Consider the following 15,957-nt stretch of genomic DNA (forward strand, 5'->3'; position numbering starts at 1 on the left):
ACTAACGTTTTCGGGCGGGGCAGACGATAGATGCATGCGTAGTAGCGTTTCAAATGCGGAAGCATTGTATTCTCAGATTTGACCACCAGGCCACAAGTGTTCCTTAAAATAATCTAATCACACATCATGTACAGTATACTGTGTATTTTCTTTTTTCCCCAACAAAAACTTTGCTTTCCATTATCACTGGGTGGGAAGTCGTAATTCTGTCAAATAAATAACAGATTGCAAAGATATTTCACAGTTCAAACACCAGCTATGTCAACAGGCATTATGTCACACGTTATCTCTACTGAGTTCACCCCAGTGGCCTATTCGCAGCAATCAGCAATCGACTGTGTGTTCACAAGAGCCAGCCAGGGTCATCCATGTTCATTCGCTGTACGAGGTACGCCGTAAACAATCAGTTTAAGAGGAGACACAATGTCTGGGTTCCCCCCCACGACATCGTCGCTGGCAGGCGGAAACCTCATATCTCCACGTTTCAACTTTGTGTGCGTTTTTGGCCGTAAATAAACACCATACTTCGTCGTAGAAAAGTGTCACACAAAAGTATCTGAAATGGATGTATTCAATTTTGGGCTTTTCTGCCTTTATTGATAGGGCAGTAGGCCGACAGGAAATGGGGAGAGAGATGGGGAGTGACATGCGGCAAAGGTCGTCGGGATCAGGATTCGAACCCGCGACACGCTGTCATGCTGCCATTGCAGCCTAGGGTGCCCAGAAGACCACACTGGCGGCCCGGGCCATAGATTTGCCATTTTAACTACTTTTGAGAGAGCTTTTGACTAAATAACGCCCACATGGGATCCATTGCATCTCTTACGCTTTTGGACATGCAAGCTTTCCCACCAGACATCGACGACGGATCATTTAGTTCAACACTGTCGGGACAAAGATTTATTATTAAGTTACCTCTCCCCATGATGTCACCCGTTTCAACTTGCAAGCCTATGATGTAGCACACATGTACAGTAATCCTCAACATGAACTTGGACTCGCGACAGACAGACACAGAGGGCGGGTGACCTTTGTTGTTCGCAATGTTTGCATCATTTACTGGCAGAAATGCAACACAACTCGTCCAGACAGGTAGGTCGTTAGCCAATAAAGTGACATCATCATCATAATCTAATCCATCCATCTTCAACCACTTATCCGGAGCTGGGTCATCATAATGGAAGTCATTAACCAAGAGTGACATCCCCACTGCTGCCTTGGGCCATGGGCTATGAGTAATAATAATAATGCCAGAGTTTATACTTAGACGCACACATGGGTACGGGGATTGTGCAACAAAATAGCTGATCTATATCAATGACTCACCCAATGGAGCCTTGAATTCCTAGAGCTTTTTTGGTTTTCGTCGCACTCCTGATCCAACATTCTCATATTTGATTAATGGAGGTAAATAGTGGCCAAGCTTAAGCTTTGATTCATCCAATATTGGAATATTGGATCAGGAATGTGAAACAAAATATATAATCTTGAATTAAATTCTTCATAGGGTGAGTAACTGATAGAAAAACAGTCATTTTGAGAGAGCACAAGCATTTAATTGTATTTTCAATACACAACATAAAGTTGAACGATAAACTTGAACTCGAGAGTATGATCATAATCAGGAACATGTCACACATCATCAACAATGCCCTCTTGAACACACTTGAACACACACACACACACACACACACACACACACACACACAGTTTAGTAAGGACTTTCGTCATCTGGTCCCTAAAGGCTTACCAAAACTCAAGACCTGAGTCTCAGATAACTGGAGAACAAAGTGTTCGACATCAGATAAGTGTGCAGTGCGCTACGGCACTAGAGCGCTAGGATTTTCTGGAGGGAAAAAAAAGGAAGCCTATCAGGATTACTCTCTGATGCCATGGATGACTGGGAGCGTTCGCTCCCCGAAAGGCCCAGAGGACACAGGGCTTCAATCAATAGCCTTCTGGCATGTTCCCACTAAGCTATTGGCGCTCGCTTGCTTTGATTCGGGCAACATTAACCCATTCTGACCTGAGATCAGATTCTATACGAGGTTTCCACTGGACACACACTGGTCTGATTAACCCATTCTGACCTGAGATCAGATTCTAAAAATGTCAGTCGCTCTTCGATTTTTCAAAAATAGCAGACCTACAAGCTCGTAGCGCGCCACTCGGTGGCGCGCTATGAGCTTGTAGATCTGCTATTTTTCAATAGCTAAAGCACAACATGATGCTAACACCAAAATGGGTTCCCGTTCAGAATGGGTTAAAGGACAAAATACTAACGTGAAGAGCAAGTTAATGATGCTTAATTAATGCTACAGTGTGGAACACACAAGGGTAGAACAGGGGGAAAATACCCCCTTACTTTTGCACCTCAAAAAAACCCTTGCCTCGAAACTACTATGCCGAGACTAGAGAATCAAAACATGTTAAATGTGTTTTTAAAAAGCAATCAGGACGGCTTGTGCATTTCACAGACTACTAAAACCACCATTTGTTCTGGAGCCAAGTTCAAACATCACTTTTAATTGCCTTTGATTCACACTCACTGGAAGCAATTAGGAGGGTTAAGAAGTCATGGTTCCTACGGTGGGCTACAAGCACTTCAAAGTGCTCTTCAAACAGCCTGGACTGGAGAAAAACAACTCCGGCCTCCAGACGCTGCGTGTCAGAGAGAGAAGAGAGAAGAGAGAGAGAGAGAGAGAGAGAGAGAAAGGGCTGGCCTGATGCCAGCACTGGGGGACAGTAACGAGGTATACGTTTTCTTCAGTACTGTACTCAAGTATGTTTTTCTATCTGTACTTTATTTTCGCCTTTTTTTTACGGTTTTGGAAACACATTTTTTGAATAGTTCAAATAGCCGTCTACAACAAGTCGATGTAGACCGGCTAGTTGAAAGAAATATTTTAAAATGTCATTTTAATACAGCAATGCAGATATCAAAAAATAAAATGTACTTTGTAATTTGCACTTTTGAATTAAGTATTTTGAGAACCAAGTATTCCAATTTAATTGGAGTAATGTAACTCTACTTGTCTTGTAGTGGCGTAATATTTGACCAGGAGTATTCATTCTATACTTTGACTCAAGTACTTGGGTTGAGTACTTTGTCCACCACTGGCTGCCAGCCAGCTACACGAGTGTTCAATGAGAAGAGGAGCCACACACACACAAGCAGAGAGAGAGAGAGAGAGAGAGAGAGAGAGAGAGCGAGAGCGAAGGGGAGGCAGACACTAGAGTCAAGAGAGTGGCCCTGACAGGGATAAAAAAGCATTACAGGATGCCTGTGTGATTCCACTAATGATACAGTGATCAAGAGAAAGGGTAGAGGACATGGACTGTGCATGTGTGAGTGTGTGTGTGTCTCAAAGGTCCTCACATGTATAGTAGAATTTAAGAAATGCACTAAAAATAGACGATTTATAAGGTCGTAGATCAGCTATTTTGGGGCTTTGGGCTAGTGTTAAAAAAATGGCAACAACAAACAAGGTAAAAATGGCATCCTAAAATTATACCGGTATATAGAGTATATACCGGTAGTAATAAAAGTGTGTGTGTGTGTGTGTGTGTGTGTGTTGATGGACATAGACACCTGTGCACTTGGCTCGGGTTCAGCGGAGCAGCTGTTCACTCACTTGAGAAGGCAGCAGTAATGTTGCTGTGCTCAGACCTTTGGGGGGTGGGGGGGGGGGGGGGTGGGTGTACAGAAACCCTACACCCCCTCCCACCAGACGCATTTTGTCAATACGGCGAAGGACATCGGAAAACATGCGACCATGTGGGAACTTTGCACATGCAGCGCGACATACGGCAACGATGCACCCCCCCACGCAAAAAAAAGAAACCCTATAAAAATGACTTTTTAATACGTGCCATCAGTCTTTGTTGCGAGCTAACAAACTAGCAACATCTGCATCGTACATCACTGAGCACCATGAGCGGCTCAGAGTGAGTTATCGCTGCGGATCGCTCCGCCGGACAACATCTGTGGACAGCTTTTATGGCGCGACATCATTTTATCTGATTGATGCTCGCCATAATTGAGGGGTTAGTCGAAAAATCTCCAGCCTCTAATTTCCGGAGCAAGTGCAGCACAGCACAGCCAGCAGGCTTCTAAAGACCGTGATAGGAGTCAATACTTTCTTCTTTTTTTTTTTGTGTAAGCAATACCCTATGTAAAAAAAATACCGTCTAGTAAAAGGCCTGTTAGGACAGAGCTTTTCAAATTGTATGCGAGTAGCTTGTAGCTAATTTAACATAAAACGTATGTTTCATAATAATAATCTGAATCCGCCACGCAACATGTAACCATCGAAATAATTGTAGTCGAGAAGAATATTACGATATTTGCCACTGAGATGTAGTTATTGAAAAAAGGAAATTCTCAATGAAAGGTTCCTCAGAAGAATTATACTTGTATTTAAGTACAGTACTTGAATAAATGTACTTAAGTTACTTTCCACCATGTTCTCAGACGGAAGAGAGAGAGAGAGAGAGCGAGAGAGAGCGAGAGAAAGATATTTCTGTGTGCTATAGTATTTCAAAGCACTCGCCAACCTTTTCCAACTGCAGGGTTTCAAATTCACATGTTTCAAGTGCTTCCCTGGGTTGACCCTACAGGTAGGCCTGCTGTCAGGCTCCTGCTAGGCTAGGCTGCGTCACTTTGTTCTGGACCAGTTGATCAGGGGCAACACACATCTCAAAAGCGTTTGCGGCCCACCCATCTGACCACTTAACAAGACAGGTGGGGGGGGGGGGGCCTGGGGCCGTGCATTTTCAGAGCCAGTTTACTAGAAAACAATCAATAAATCCATTGTATTGACCGGCGTAGATCAATGGAACTACTGTAGCATACTTGCATTCCCCGTTTTAAATCGGTATCACAGTGAAAAGGTTTTAAAGAAGGTTTTTTTTTCATTAGGATTCAAATCTTAATGTTTTGCCAATTATTTGGGGGCCCACTTGCAATATCCTCATCGCCAACCATTGGTTGCGTTCCAACCGGCTGCGCCGGGTTCTAGACTCTACTCTGTTATTGGTCGATGTATTACCAGACAAACAACCGGGTTCTAGACTCTACTCTGTTATTGGTCGATGTATTACCGGGTTCTAGACTCTACTCTGTTATTGGTCGATGTATTACCAGACAAACAAGAGTTTATCCAGAGCAGCCTGTGCATGCACCACTCGCCCGTTTAACTTTTTTATTCTTTCCACGGCTATTTGGAACCTGCTGAGAGACAAGCCTGACCTTACATCAGTCTCAGCAGCACAGCTGATGCGAGGCCAGAAATATCCCTCTGAGAAATGGAAAGCCAAAGCTGCAGCCGCAGGGTCCGACCGAGCGGCCGCTAAATGGCCTCACTGAGAAGAACAGCCAACAGTAGTACTAACTCACGTTAAAGGCAGTGCTGCTTCGAGCCGCCGGCCAGCAACAAACAGAAGGCATGCACAGCTTTAAACAGCCATGGCACAAACTCCCTCTGTGGGCTTCTCTATCAGGTGGTCTTGAATTATTAATTCAGCCCCCTGTAACAAGTCTACTTTTACTGTCGAGTTGAGTGTGCAGGCGTGTGTGTTTGTGTGTGTGTTTGTGTGTGTGTGTGTGTGTGTGTGTACTTGTTCTATACTTGTGAGGTCCCAACGTATGTATAGTGGAATTCAATTTGAGAAACAAGACTTTGTGAGGAAGTTTGATTCACACTTCGGATCGGCTATTTTCGGCTTCAGGGTTTAGGGTTGATGGCAAATGGCGAAATAAAAGTGCGGTCCAAGAACGTTTATGTCTCACAAATATAGTAATACAAAATGTGCATACAGTGTGTACTGTGTGTGTGAGTGTGCAATCAACAGGCAGCCTAGTTAAAAAAGCGAGCCGCACCCACAGCAAGGATTTCAGGCCCCATCCTACTGTGGCACTACTAGAGAAGACATTCATAAAGCTCACCACCACTATGCTTATTAACGTGACTTCATGTGTAATTTCCTCCACGCCGAACGTTTGAGTCCAGCAGAGTGGCATGTGTTTGTTGATAAAAAGCAGATGGCTCCCCGAGGGCTCTGAGCAATGCTATCGCCATGTTCATACGACCGCAACGCCAGCAGATCCGCTAGTGAAACCGACAGATAGATAGACACACACTTAAAGAGGGAAAGAGGCTTATGCTCCGAGGCTGGACTCAATAGTCAGGGTCGCAACTCCACTGATGATTTCACCAGAAAAGTATTCCTTTGACACTGGAGGAAGCCATCATCTGACAGAGGAAATGAAGTGTCGGCTGACATATGTCATCAATGTCGGCCGGAAAACCCTGTATCTCCATAATTCACCGTTGTTGTTTATCATACATTAATGCCCCATTTGATATTTGCAAGTGTCGTGCAAAAGCAGAAAAAACGTTTTAGACTATAATGTCATGCTCAAAACAGTAAACAACAAACAAGAGCTTGCGATCATCAGATCCATTGGATCACACAGGTCTGAAAAGTTCAGTGGTGGAAACGATACTTTTAAAACATGTGAAACATGTGAGTATCAATCAATACTGCAATATAGAAATACTCTGTTACAAGTACAAATTCAGAATTTACTTGAGTAAAAGTGCAAAAGTATTGGTATCAAAATGTACTTAAAAGTACTCAGTCAGTACTCAGCTTGCAGATCGGATATTTTCGAATGGCCAAAATGTATATAGGGCTGAAGTAGTTACTGTATGTTTTGTAATAATCAAAATCTACAAAGAAACTAGTAACTAAAGTTTAACAATATTTGCCTCTGAGATGTAGTGGAGTAGAAGTAAAGTATTGGAAATTAGAAATACTCACAATTATACTTAAAGGACCACTTCACCACTTTTCAACCCATCTTCATATAATAGGTCCTCACGAATAATCATGATAAAATGGCACAATGTTTTTCTACTCAGACTGTGTCTCATAGGAGGGCTGTGGGCAGTTCAGAAACCTGTCCACCATTGACATCATCGATGGGGAATCCAAGCTAATAGAAACCGCAGGCTTTCTATTCCTGAAAAGTTCCAATGTTTTGTTTGTTTGTTTTAAGAAAAAATCTGCCTAACAATGATGTCACTAATGGACTGGTGTTACAGTTTTCTGAACTGCCCACAGCCCTCCTATGAGACACAGACCGAGTAGAAAAGAATGGTGCCATTTTATCACGATCAACCTATTATATGAAGATAGGTTGAAAAGTGGTGAAGTGGTCCTTTAAGTACAGTACTTAAGTAAATGTACTTAGTTACTTTCCACCACTGGGAAACGTTCTAATGGTTTTTGGACATACAAGGTTTCCTCCCACCGGCGACGACGCGAGACAATGGGCCTGTCTGTTGCCACTCCAAGGATGGATATGAGAAGAATCCCTGGAATGCAGAGAAAGCTGCAGCTCTCCCTCCCGGCTCGCAGAGCCTCGTGGGGAGGAAGGAAGGAAGGAAACCGTGTTCACAGACAAACACGAGGGCCAATGCCCTCGCTCGCTCATGCACTCGGTAGAACGAGACACAAGAAGAGCCAGACGGGAGCTACGGCCGAGGGACATCCATCACATACACCATTAGAACTTGCGTATAGAGCCAGAGTGTGTGCGGTTTGGTTTATAGTTTTTTTTATATCATTATTTAAACAATCCACAGTTCTGCATGATAAATGCTGAGTTATCAAAGCGCTCTAAAAAAAAAACAGGCCAAAACCAACAAATAAACCAAACGACTGTAATCCCCCCCCCCTTTCATTTCATCATCCCATCTCAAACGTTACCTCATCCCAACAAATCAAAACAGATCAAACACTAAAGACACATTGATCATACGGGCCTTGTCGCTTTGCCTCCCGGCGTTTCAAACTGAGCCTTTTGTCCCGTCAGTCCTCGCCAGGTTCTTTATTGCATAATCCCTCTAAAGTGACTGTCTGAGGGGGAGATGCTTATCTGATGGCTTTATGTCAGTAAAAGACCACCCACGAAATTGATGTGCTGCAGTGCAAGCACCCCCTCCACCGTCTGTCCGAGCACACAGCTGTCTTACTACCAAGGGGCACAGTATATCTTTGAGCTTTACATCTCCTGGATGGCTCGTTTCCATCCAGCAGTATGCCTGCGTGATTCACTCGCCGGGTTCGTTTATGACAGACGAGAGCAGAGCGGACAGCGGGGGAGACGGGGAGAGGCAGAGCTGACAGGCAGACGGAGGCCTCCGTTAGTCCCACGGGGGAAGTTCAGTATCAACTTAAACCAGCTGATGGCTGCTCAGGTGGCTATAACGAGTGCTCCGGGAGGAAGCAGTTAAGTTTTAGTTTTTTAGTTTTTAAATTAAACAAAATATTAAAAATCACTACCTCAAACCCCAACCTTACCTAACCCTAACCCGCAAGCACGGGAGCAGTGCATGTCGGACTGTTGTTTCCGCATGTCGGTCCGTTCGTGTGTTTAAATCTGCGCGTGCATCCGCGCTCTTATCTTACATCATCATGGCGTAAAATAGACACTATCCCTATTGCCTATTTGCTCAGACACTACGATGAATTCTCCATTCATTGTCAATGGAAATGTAATGTTTAAGACGAAGTTTGTGGACGGTAACTAAAAGCCGGATGCAGGAGGGGCTTTTCTGCCTAAAATTAAGAGAGACAGAGATAGACAGGAAACCGGTAGAGAGACAGAGTGAAACGCAGCAAAGGTCGTCTGGATAAGGATTCAAACCCGCGACACACTGTCAGGCTGTATTAAGCTAGGCCAGCAGTCGCCCAGCTGTTAAGGGTTAAGCGTCTTGCCCAGGGACACAGACACATAGACTGGGGGGACGACGACGACACCGATGACCCTCTGATCACCAGACCTGCCTCTCTACCCGCTCAGCTACGGCTGCCCCAGCTCAGACAGTTGCGGGAACGGCAGAGCAGTGAGAAAAAGCAACATGAGTCACAACTTTACGGCTCCCATGCCCCGAAGCGTGACAGCCAGGCTACTGGTCTGGAAAACACTAGGTATATATTAGCCACAAATCACTCGTTTGGCTTCCGCTTATGACATCATTGACCTCCGTATCCACCCTCTCCCCCCAGGCTACTAGACAGTCAGTCATGAAAGCTATATGACGGCATGCGAGACAAAGAGGGACGCGGAAAGGCTTCACAGTTCAAGAAAGCATGTGAGTCACGTTTCTATGACAGGAAGGAAAGTAATCAAGACGGGTGATGTACCTGGATCTGTGAAGCAAACTGGCGGTCTGCACTAGCTGATGATTAAGTGAAGCTGATGATTAAGGCCACATTATGTCACCACACAGGGTTTCGGCCGTTACAGGCACACAAAACCAAAACATTATTATAGGGTTGCCGTCCCAGTCAAATACGGATTTGTCAATGCCTGTGGCCAATGGATGCATCCCATGGTCCGGACGATCGCGCCGTGATTGGCCCACCGGTTGTCTGACAACCATTGTTGTTGTTTTTTATGTTGTTTCTATTAACTTAATTTAATTAGTTTTAGATGTAATCAGAACGCAATCAAATGTAATTAATTGAGTTCAGAACGCAATCAAATGTAATTAATTGAGTTTAATGGAAGCTTGAATATACCTTCCCAGTAGCTCAGCTGAGCTGCTCATTTCATTAAAGGCTTTAACTCATTTGCTCTGTTTTTTCTCCCGTTGCAACTACATCACGTGCATTATTCCCATATTCACATTTGTATATAGCCTACTATGTTGATAAATTGGAAACTAGTCCCCAGGACTTTTTGCCTGACTGTACCTCGGCTCCTGCTGTGGTATTTCTGACTAGCCTCGTTTGGAACCGTCAGTCACCTCCACTGTTGAGGTTCCAAACTGAGCTAATTTCTGAGATTCGGCCTAATAAAAACTTCAATCAATAATGAACAAAATATAAACAATAGCCTACACCCTCGTGTTCACTCAAACAACCATTCGTTTCCTTTGAAGGTGTAAAAAGGATTAATTTTTTAATGTATTTTAGAAGATAATAAATGCCATTTTCAGATATTTCCATAAAATGTATTTAAGTTTTGCCTTTGCCAATTCAATTAGCAAGCAAATAGGGCGACGTTTTTGCATTGATCGGCTAGTAATTGTGATTTGATTCCATGCCACTACTGCTGTCGCTTTCTAACATTCAAATTCCTGAACTTTGCCCCCCATCCACACTCACATCCTGCAACTGTACCCTGCCACCCTAAAAAAATATGACTGGTTTGTGTTTGCCTTCCTTGTCATATTAATGTTTCTGCATCCATTCAGCCTTGTTTTGGTAGAAGATAAAGTGTTTGTTGACATGCTTCCAGTGGGAACATTCCGTTTTGTTCTGTCTGATGCCTGCCAGTGAAACGGGCAGGTAAGGAACGTGTGCTGGCAGGTGAGAAATGATTGTTGCTCTCAATGCAGGTTTAGCTCACGTACGCAGGCACGTGCACAGCGACACACACACACTAATATACTATATATATTCTATGTAAATCAGTATATTGTTTAAAGGTCACCTCAGCCTCTAAGGTAACAATATAACACTGTCAGTGGAAAATTACTGCATAATGGTAAGTCTGGTCTGCCGGCAACGCGCGTGCGTGTCAAGGCAAAGAAACACTGCACATATAAGGCCTGGGAAATGGCTTGTTGCTCTCTCGTCCTCTTTAACATCAATGGCAGTTTATAAGAGAATCAGAGAGAATCCATTTAAAGCCAAGATCCAGTGACCTAAAACGGACATTAACGGCAGTGTGTTCCAGAGGACGGATAAACAAAACAAACCGCTACCCATCATCACATCCTTACAGGGAGGGGAAGAGTACCTAATACCAACGGACCCCTCGGCAACAAAACAAAACACGCAACAGACCACTGCTGACATGATACAGTATGCCTCGGAAGAATGTTGAGAGCCAACACCAGATTTGAAAAAAATAACAGAAACCTGATTCACCCTCGGGGTCTATTAACCCCCCGCCCACCGGTTGTCAGACAACCATTGTTGTTGTTTTTTATGTTGTTTCTATTAACTTAATTTAATTAGTTTTAGATGTAATCAGAACGCAATCAAATGTAATTAATTGAGTTTAGGGAGTTTAATGGAAGCTTGAATACCTTCCCAGTAGCTCAGCTGAGCTGCTCATTTCATTAAAGGCTTTCACTCATTTGCTCTGTTTTTTCTCCCGTTGCAACTACATCACGTGCATTATTCTTTAGTTCAGTGTTTCTCAACCTCTGGCACGTGTACCACTAGTGGTACTTGAGCCCGCCTCTGGTGGTACTCAGATATTTATATTACTGCAGGAAGTTCTTCTGACCAAGCAAATGGTTGAAATAGGCTATCCAGCCATGCTGAAATGAGCATGACAGCACACCGAGCTGATAATAGAAGATTTGAGAACAGATTAATCACAACTCAACTGATATTAGTTGAGTTTGGTCAGAGCAGCAGCATTATTGGCTTAGGGATGGAACAAAAACCAAATAAATTCAAGGAATAAACAAAAAGTCCCTCCTGTGTTAACTGTGCATAGCTGAATAGGTCCACGCTCCTGTATTTTAACATCAGTTATTATGGTGGTACTTGGACAGCCAGATATTTTCTGTGGTGGTACTTGTATAAAATGGTTGAGAAAATGAGAACCACTGGTCTAGTTAAATGGATCCTTACAAGTCTAGAACTCTGAGTGTACGAATGGAACTATCAGTTAAATAAATTAACACTGACATTTTTATTTTGCAGATTGGGGTGCCAGATGAAAAGAAAAAGAAAAAAAAAGATACCATAATTACCATCAAATGGGGGGTCCATGCTCTGTAATGGAAACTGAGGGACCTTGACATCGAAAAGGTTGAGGGTCACTGGACCAATTTAACAAAAGAGGATATAATCCAGAACAGGTTGGGTCATCATTGCTGTGTGGTCGCGCTTGTGTTGCAGACGCAAATAGACTCTTTAAAAATAGATCGAAGCCCTTTACATAGAGTTAAGGTGCTCTGATGGGGTGACGGCGGGGGTGAAGAGTGTAACTGTTTGCCACATTCTTTAGGGAGGGAGAATGTGAAAATGTCCCCCCAAAAAAACACTAGACGGGGTCTAATAGCGTCGTGGCTTCCTTGTGTCATGACATCATTATGGATCACGTCAGCACTTGCCCAAATGTGGAGTTAGGGTCTTAAATACTAGCCTCAAATTACAGCTCCAGGCTTACCACTGAGATAATTCAAATAAATAAATAATAATGGAAAGATATTCAAGGACTGAGTTTCCTCCCCCGCAGCTGGCAGTGTGCACAAGGGATTTGGCGCTGAGCGGCGGTTTGAGAGACACACATTTCTGAGGGGCATATCTACATTGTAAACACACACACACACACACACACACACACACACACACGGTTCTCAAACTTTGCCATGTCAAGGCCCCCAAATTAATATTGCATTGTGGCAGGGACCCCCACATAAGATTTGTTAAAATTAAATAGATGTTGATGCTATATTAACTAATTTCTCAGGAGATCCCCTGGACCCCTTCAGTGTCTTATTGTATCTACTGTATGTGCACACCTGTTTGTTATTGATGTATTAATTACATTTGATTTTATTGTTGATGCTATGTTTTCTTGACTTTTACAGCACTTTGGTCGATGACAGTCGTTTTTAAATGTGCTTTATAAATAAAGTTTGATATGATGTGAGGTAGGGCGGGGACCCCACTTTTAAGAACTAATGTTCTATCTAAACGTCTCGGTTCTAACCCTACGGCATGTTATTGTTGATATCACAGATACAAAGCAGCACATAAAGGAACTTAAAGAAGAAGGAAGGTGTTACCCTTGACACGGTGAGAGGCATGCTGAAGTCCTTGCCTCCCTGCAGCCTGAAGCCCCAGGGCGCTGGGCCTTCCAGGGTTATGCTGTATACGTTCATGGCCTTGGGAAAGAGAAGAGAAAAACGAGAAACCAATGTTAATTAGCTGGACTGCTCTGAAAACATTGTGTTCCAGAACATTATTTCCCCCTGCTTCGATGTCAACTGGCAGCTGGGATTCTGTTCAAAACAATTGATCTGGGGAGAACAATGTCAGACACAGAAGAGGGTATGAGAGAAAATAAGGTTTAACCTACTAACCTGTGAGTCCAATCTACATACTTATGGAGTTCATTATTAACACTGCTCTCTGGCACAAATATGCACTTGCGTTTATGACAGGCGAGAGTACATATGATACCAATAATGCACACCCTGTACTGCAACTGGAATTTCAGCAGACTAAAAATTCAGGGTTTCATTCATTAAAGAAAATGAAACATAACGTTCTGCGTCAATTATCATGAACTTTGGCAGCCTGCAGCTGCTGTACATACATTTGGCAGAATGCAGATACAGCAAGGAGATATGTGCCTCAATGTTTAACGTCATTTGAATAGTGCATTTGCATTAATGGCTTTTAAAGATTACAACCCCTCATCATGTAATTCTAAGAAGAACCAAGGGCAACTTGACCCACCCGGAGCTATGGTACCAAGTGACTTACGGGCATAGGGCTGGCTGACGTGACCTACATACCTGCACCCTCACTCCACTCTTTATGTCGTGTGTCGTCGTCCCCCCCCCCCCCCCCCCCCGCTTCCCCACTACAAGATAGCAGCACTCATCATCATGACATCCCCTTGCTGCCATCCAAGCCTACCTTGTCCTGTGGCGTTCGCTTGGAAACCCTAACCTGATGAGGAGGCTACAGCCAAAAGGTGGTGAGCTCTCTCTCTCTCTCTCTCTCTGTGTGTGTGTGTGTGTGTGTGTCTCTCTCTCCCCCTCCCTCCTTCTTGTGACAGAGGCAAGTCCTTGCTTCTCCACACAATCCTCAGAGGCTATATAAGGAATGTAAAACTACACCAAACTATTTCAGCCCAACACCCACATGAGTCACGGAGAGGGGTGGGGGGTGAGGGTTGGAGAGAAGGAGAACATCAACCACCCAATATTCTGGCACAGATTTTTTGCACATAAAACCTATGGACAGTTAAAAGTATAGACTACTTCTGAAGCACAGAGAGAAGGCCAGGCCTGCCGACGTATGTGAAGCGAAGCCTGTGAGACCCTGCATTCCTTCCAGAGAGCATGAAGTCCGTTTCAGCACAGTACAAAAAAACCCTCAAACCAGCAATTAGTTTATGACATCAAGCTCTTAAAGCGACAGGGGGACCCAAAAAAGGATGCTTTCAAGTCAGTTCAAAAAAGAATGTTGTTAGGTTTATTTGCCCTGGATTGTAAACTATAGAAAACGAGGTGCAAAATGCAGGTTTATAGACCTGCACGGGATAGCATGGCACCCCAGGGCCCAGGCAGTTGAGTCCCCATGCAAAAGCTATTGCAGTTGCTATAATAAGATGTTAAGATTCCTTGAGGGCGGCTAATCTAAGTTTAAATGTGAGTCTGTAATTATAAACAACACTTTTGTAAACGTCAATTTAAAAAAACTTCCCACAAAACAAGCCACATTTAAGGACACCATTCTAAGTCTTTCCAACATTACAATAATGTAGTTTTATTTCGTAATTAAATTAAAAAACGAAATGTCAATGTGTGAACACTTAACAGGCAATGTGATTAAGCTGCATCTTAATCTGTGATTTTGTGCCATCAATATTGAGGCATCAAAAAGCTTCAAATTAGAAAACCAACTTTAAAATATTGGCTTGGCAATAACACAACATCAACAGGTGAAGATCTAGGAGACCTTAGATTGATATTTACATAACACTGGTGGTGAAACACTGCGTTCATTCATCCCTTTAAAACTCGAGGCAACACGCACATCACACCAGGTGTATTTCTGTTTAAATGACGTCTCTGTGGCCAAAATAGAAATAGGTGTGTGGGCTCTTTTTCTGCAGTCATTTATATCACGAGAAGCTGTCACAATGCAGAGCAGCTGAAACTCTGAGAAACAGTCAGTCACACAAACTCACCTTGTATAGTCTAATAATAAATACAGGACTACACTGGAAATAACTTTTTGTATACGTTATCCTAGTAGGTACAATATATTGTTTTGTTTTTTTACAATCAATATACCAAGGTTTGTTGTAGTGCAACACACACGAAAAACTTTCATCACCTTGGACTCACACAGGCCCATGTATTGCATACACTGCAATTTTTTTCTTTTCTTTTGTTTAATAAAATAAAATAAAAACTCTTCTAAAGTTCTGCCGGATACTTTTAACCCGCTAGTAAGTAGGCTACGGCTGCACAACTTCTCCCAGGCAATACATTATTTCAGATATTACGAGTTTCGGTTAAAGTTCTTGTCTCAAGTAAAGTTTTTACACAGTTCTTAAGAAATCGAATGAATGATCATTGCTTCCTTACCTCTTGTCCACCAGACATCCTGAGTTCAAAGTCTAAAAAGAACTTTCCTGATCCCGAATCCTTATTAAAAAACAATCAATTAAATTATCAATAAATTAGGCTCGAGATCCAAGCCTGGGACTTCCTCAGACGTCAAAAAGGAACAGCGGATCTCGTCCAGAAAGCAGCCTGAGATCTATTCCCTCTCTGAGGATTTGTATTTTCGAAGTACCATGGTGTCGCCCCAAAGATAACAGATCTATAAGCCATCAACGCATCGCGACGCAACGCGTTGTTAGCCTGTAGATCTGTTCTTTTTAGGGGGAACCGGTGATACTCTCGCGAGGCTGGAGTATTTAGCCACTCCCTAGGAATTCCTTCTTTTTTTATAAGAAAAAACGATCCGTCCATAGGATGCATCCCATGGTCCGGACGATCGCGCCGTGATTGGCCCACCGGTTGTTAGACAACCATTGTTGTTGTTTTTTATGTTTCGTTTCTATTAACTTAATTTAATTAGTTTTAGATGTAATCAGAACGCAATCAAATGTAATTAATTGAGTTTAGGGAGTTTAATGGAAGCTTGAATACCTTCCCAGTAGCTCAG

At 43.1% G+C, this 15,957-nt stretch overlaps 1 protein-coding gene across 1 annotated transcript in view; it reads right to left on the bottom strand.

The window, feature by feature from the left end:
* Window positions 1-15,560, bottom strand: part of pdlim7 (PDZ and LIM domain 7) — a 56,224-nt gene extending 40,664 nt beyond the window's left edge. The window contains exons 1-2 of the mRNA XM_080774792.1: window positions 15,372-15,560; window positions 12,831-12,929 (exon numbers count right to left, since the gene is read on the bottom strand). Of these exons, the coding sequence (XP_080630918.1) occupies window positions 12,831-12,929; window positions 15,372-15,389 (117 nt within the window). The 5' untranslated portion in view covers window positions 15,390-15,560. The remainder of the gene's footprint in view (window positions 1-12,830; window positions 12,930-15,371) is intronic.
* Between the last annotated feature and the right edge of the window lie 397 nt (window positions 15,561-15,957).

The sequence above is a fragment of the Protomyctophum bolini genome (genome assembly GCF_963924005.1).
Source record: "Protomyctophum bolini genome assembly, chromosome: 10".
NCBI lineage: Eukaryota > Metazoa > Chordata > Actinopteri > Myctophiformes > Myctophidae > Protomyctophum > Protomyctophum bolini.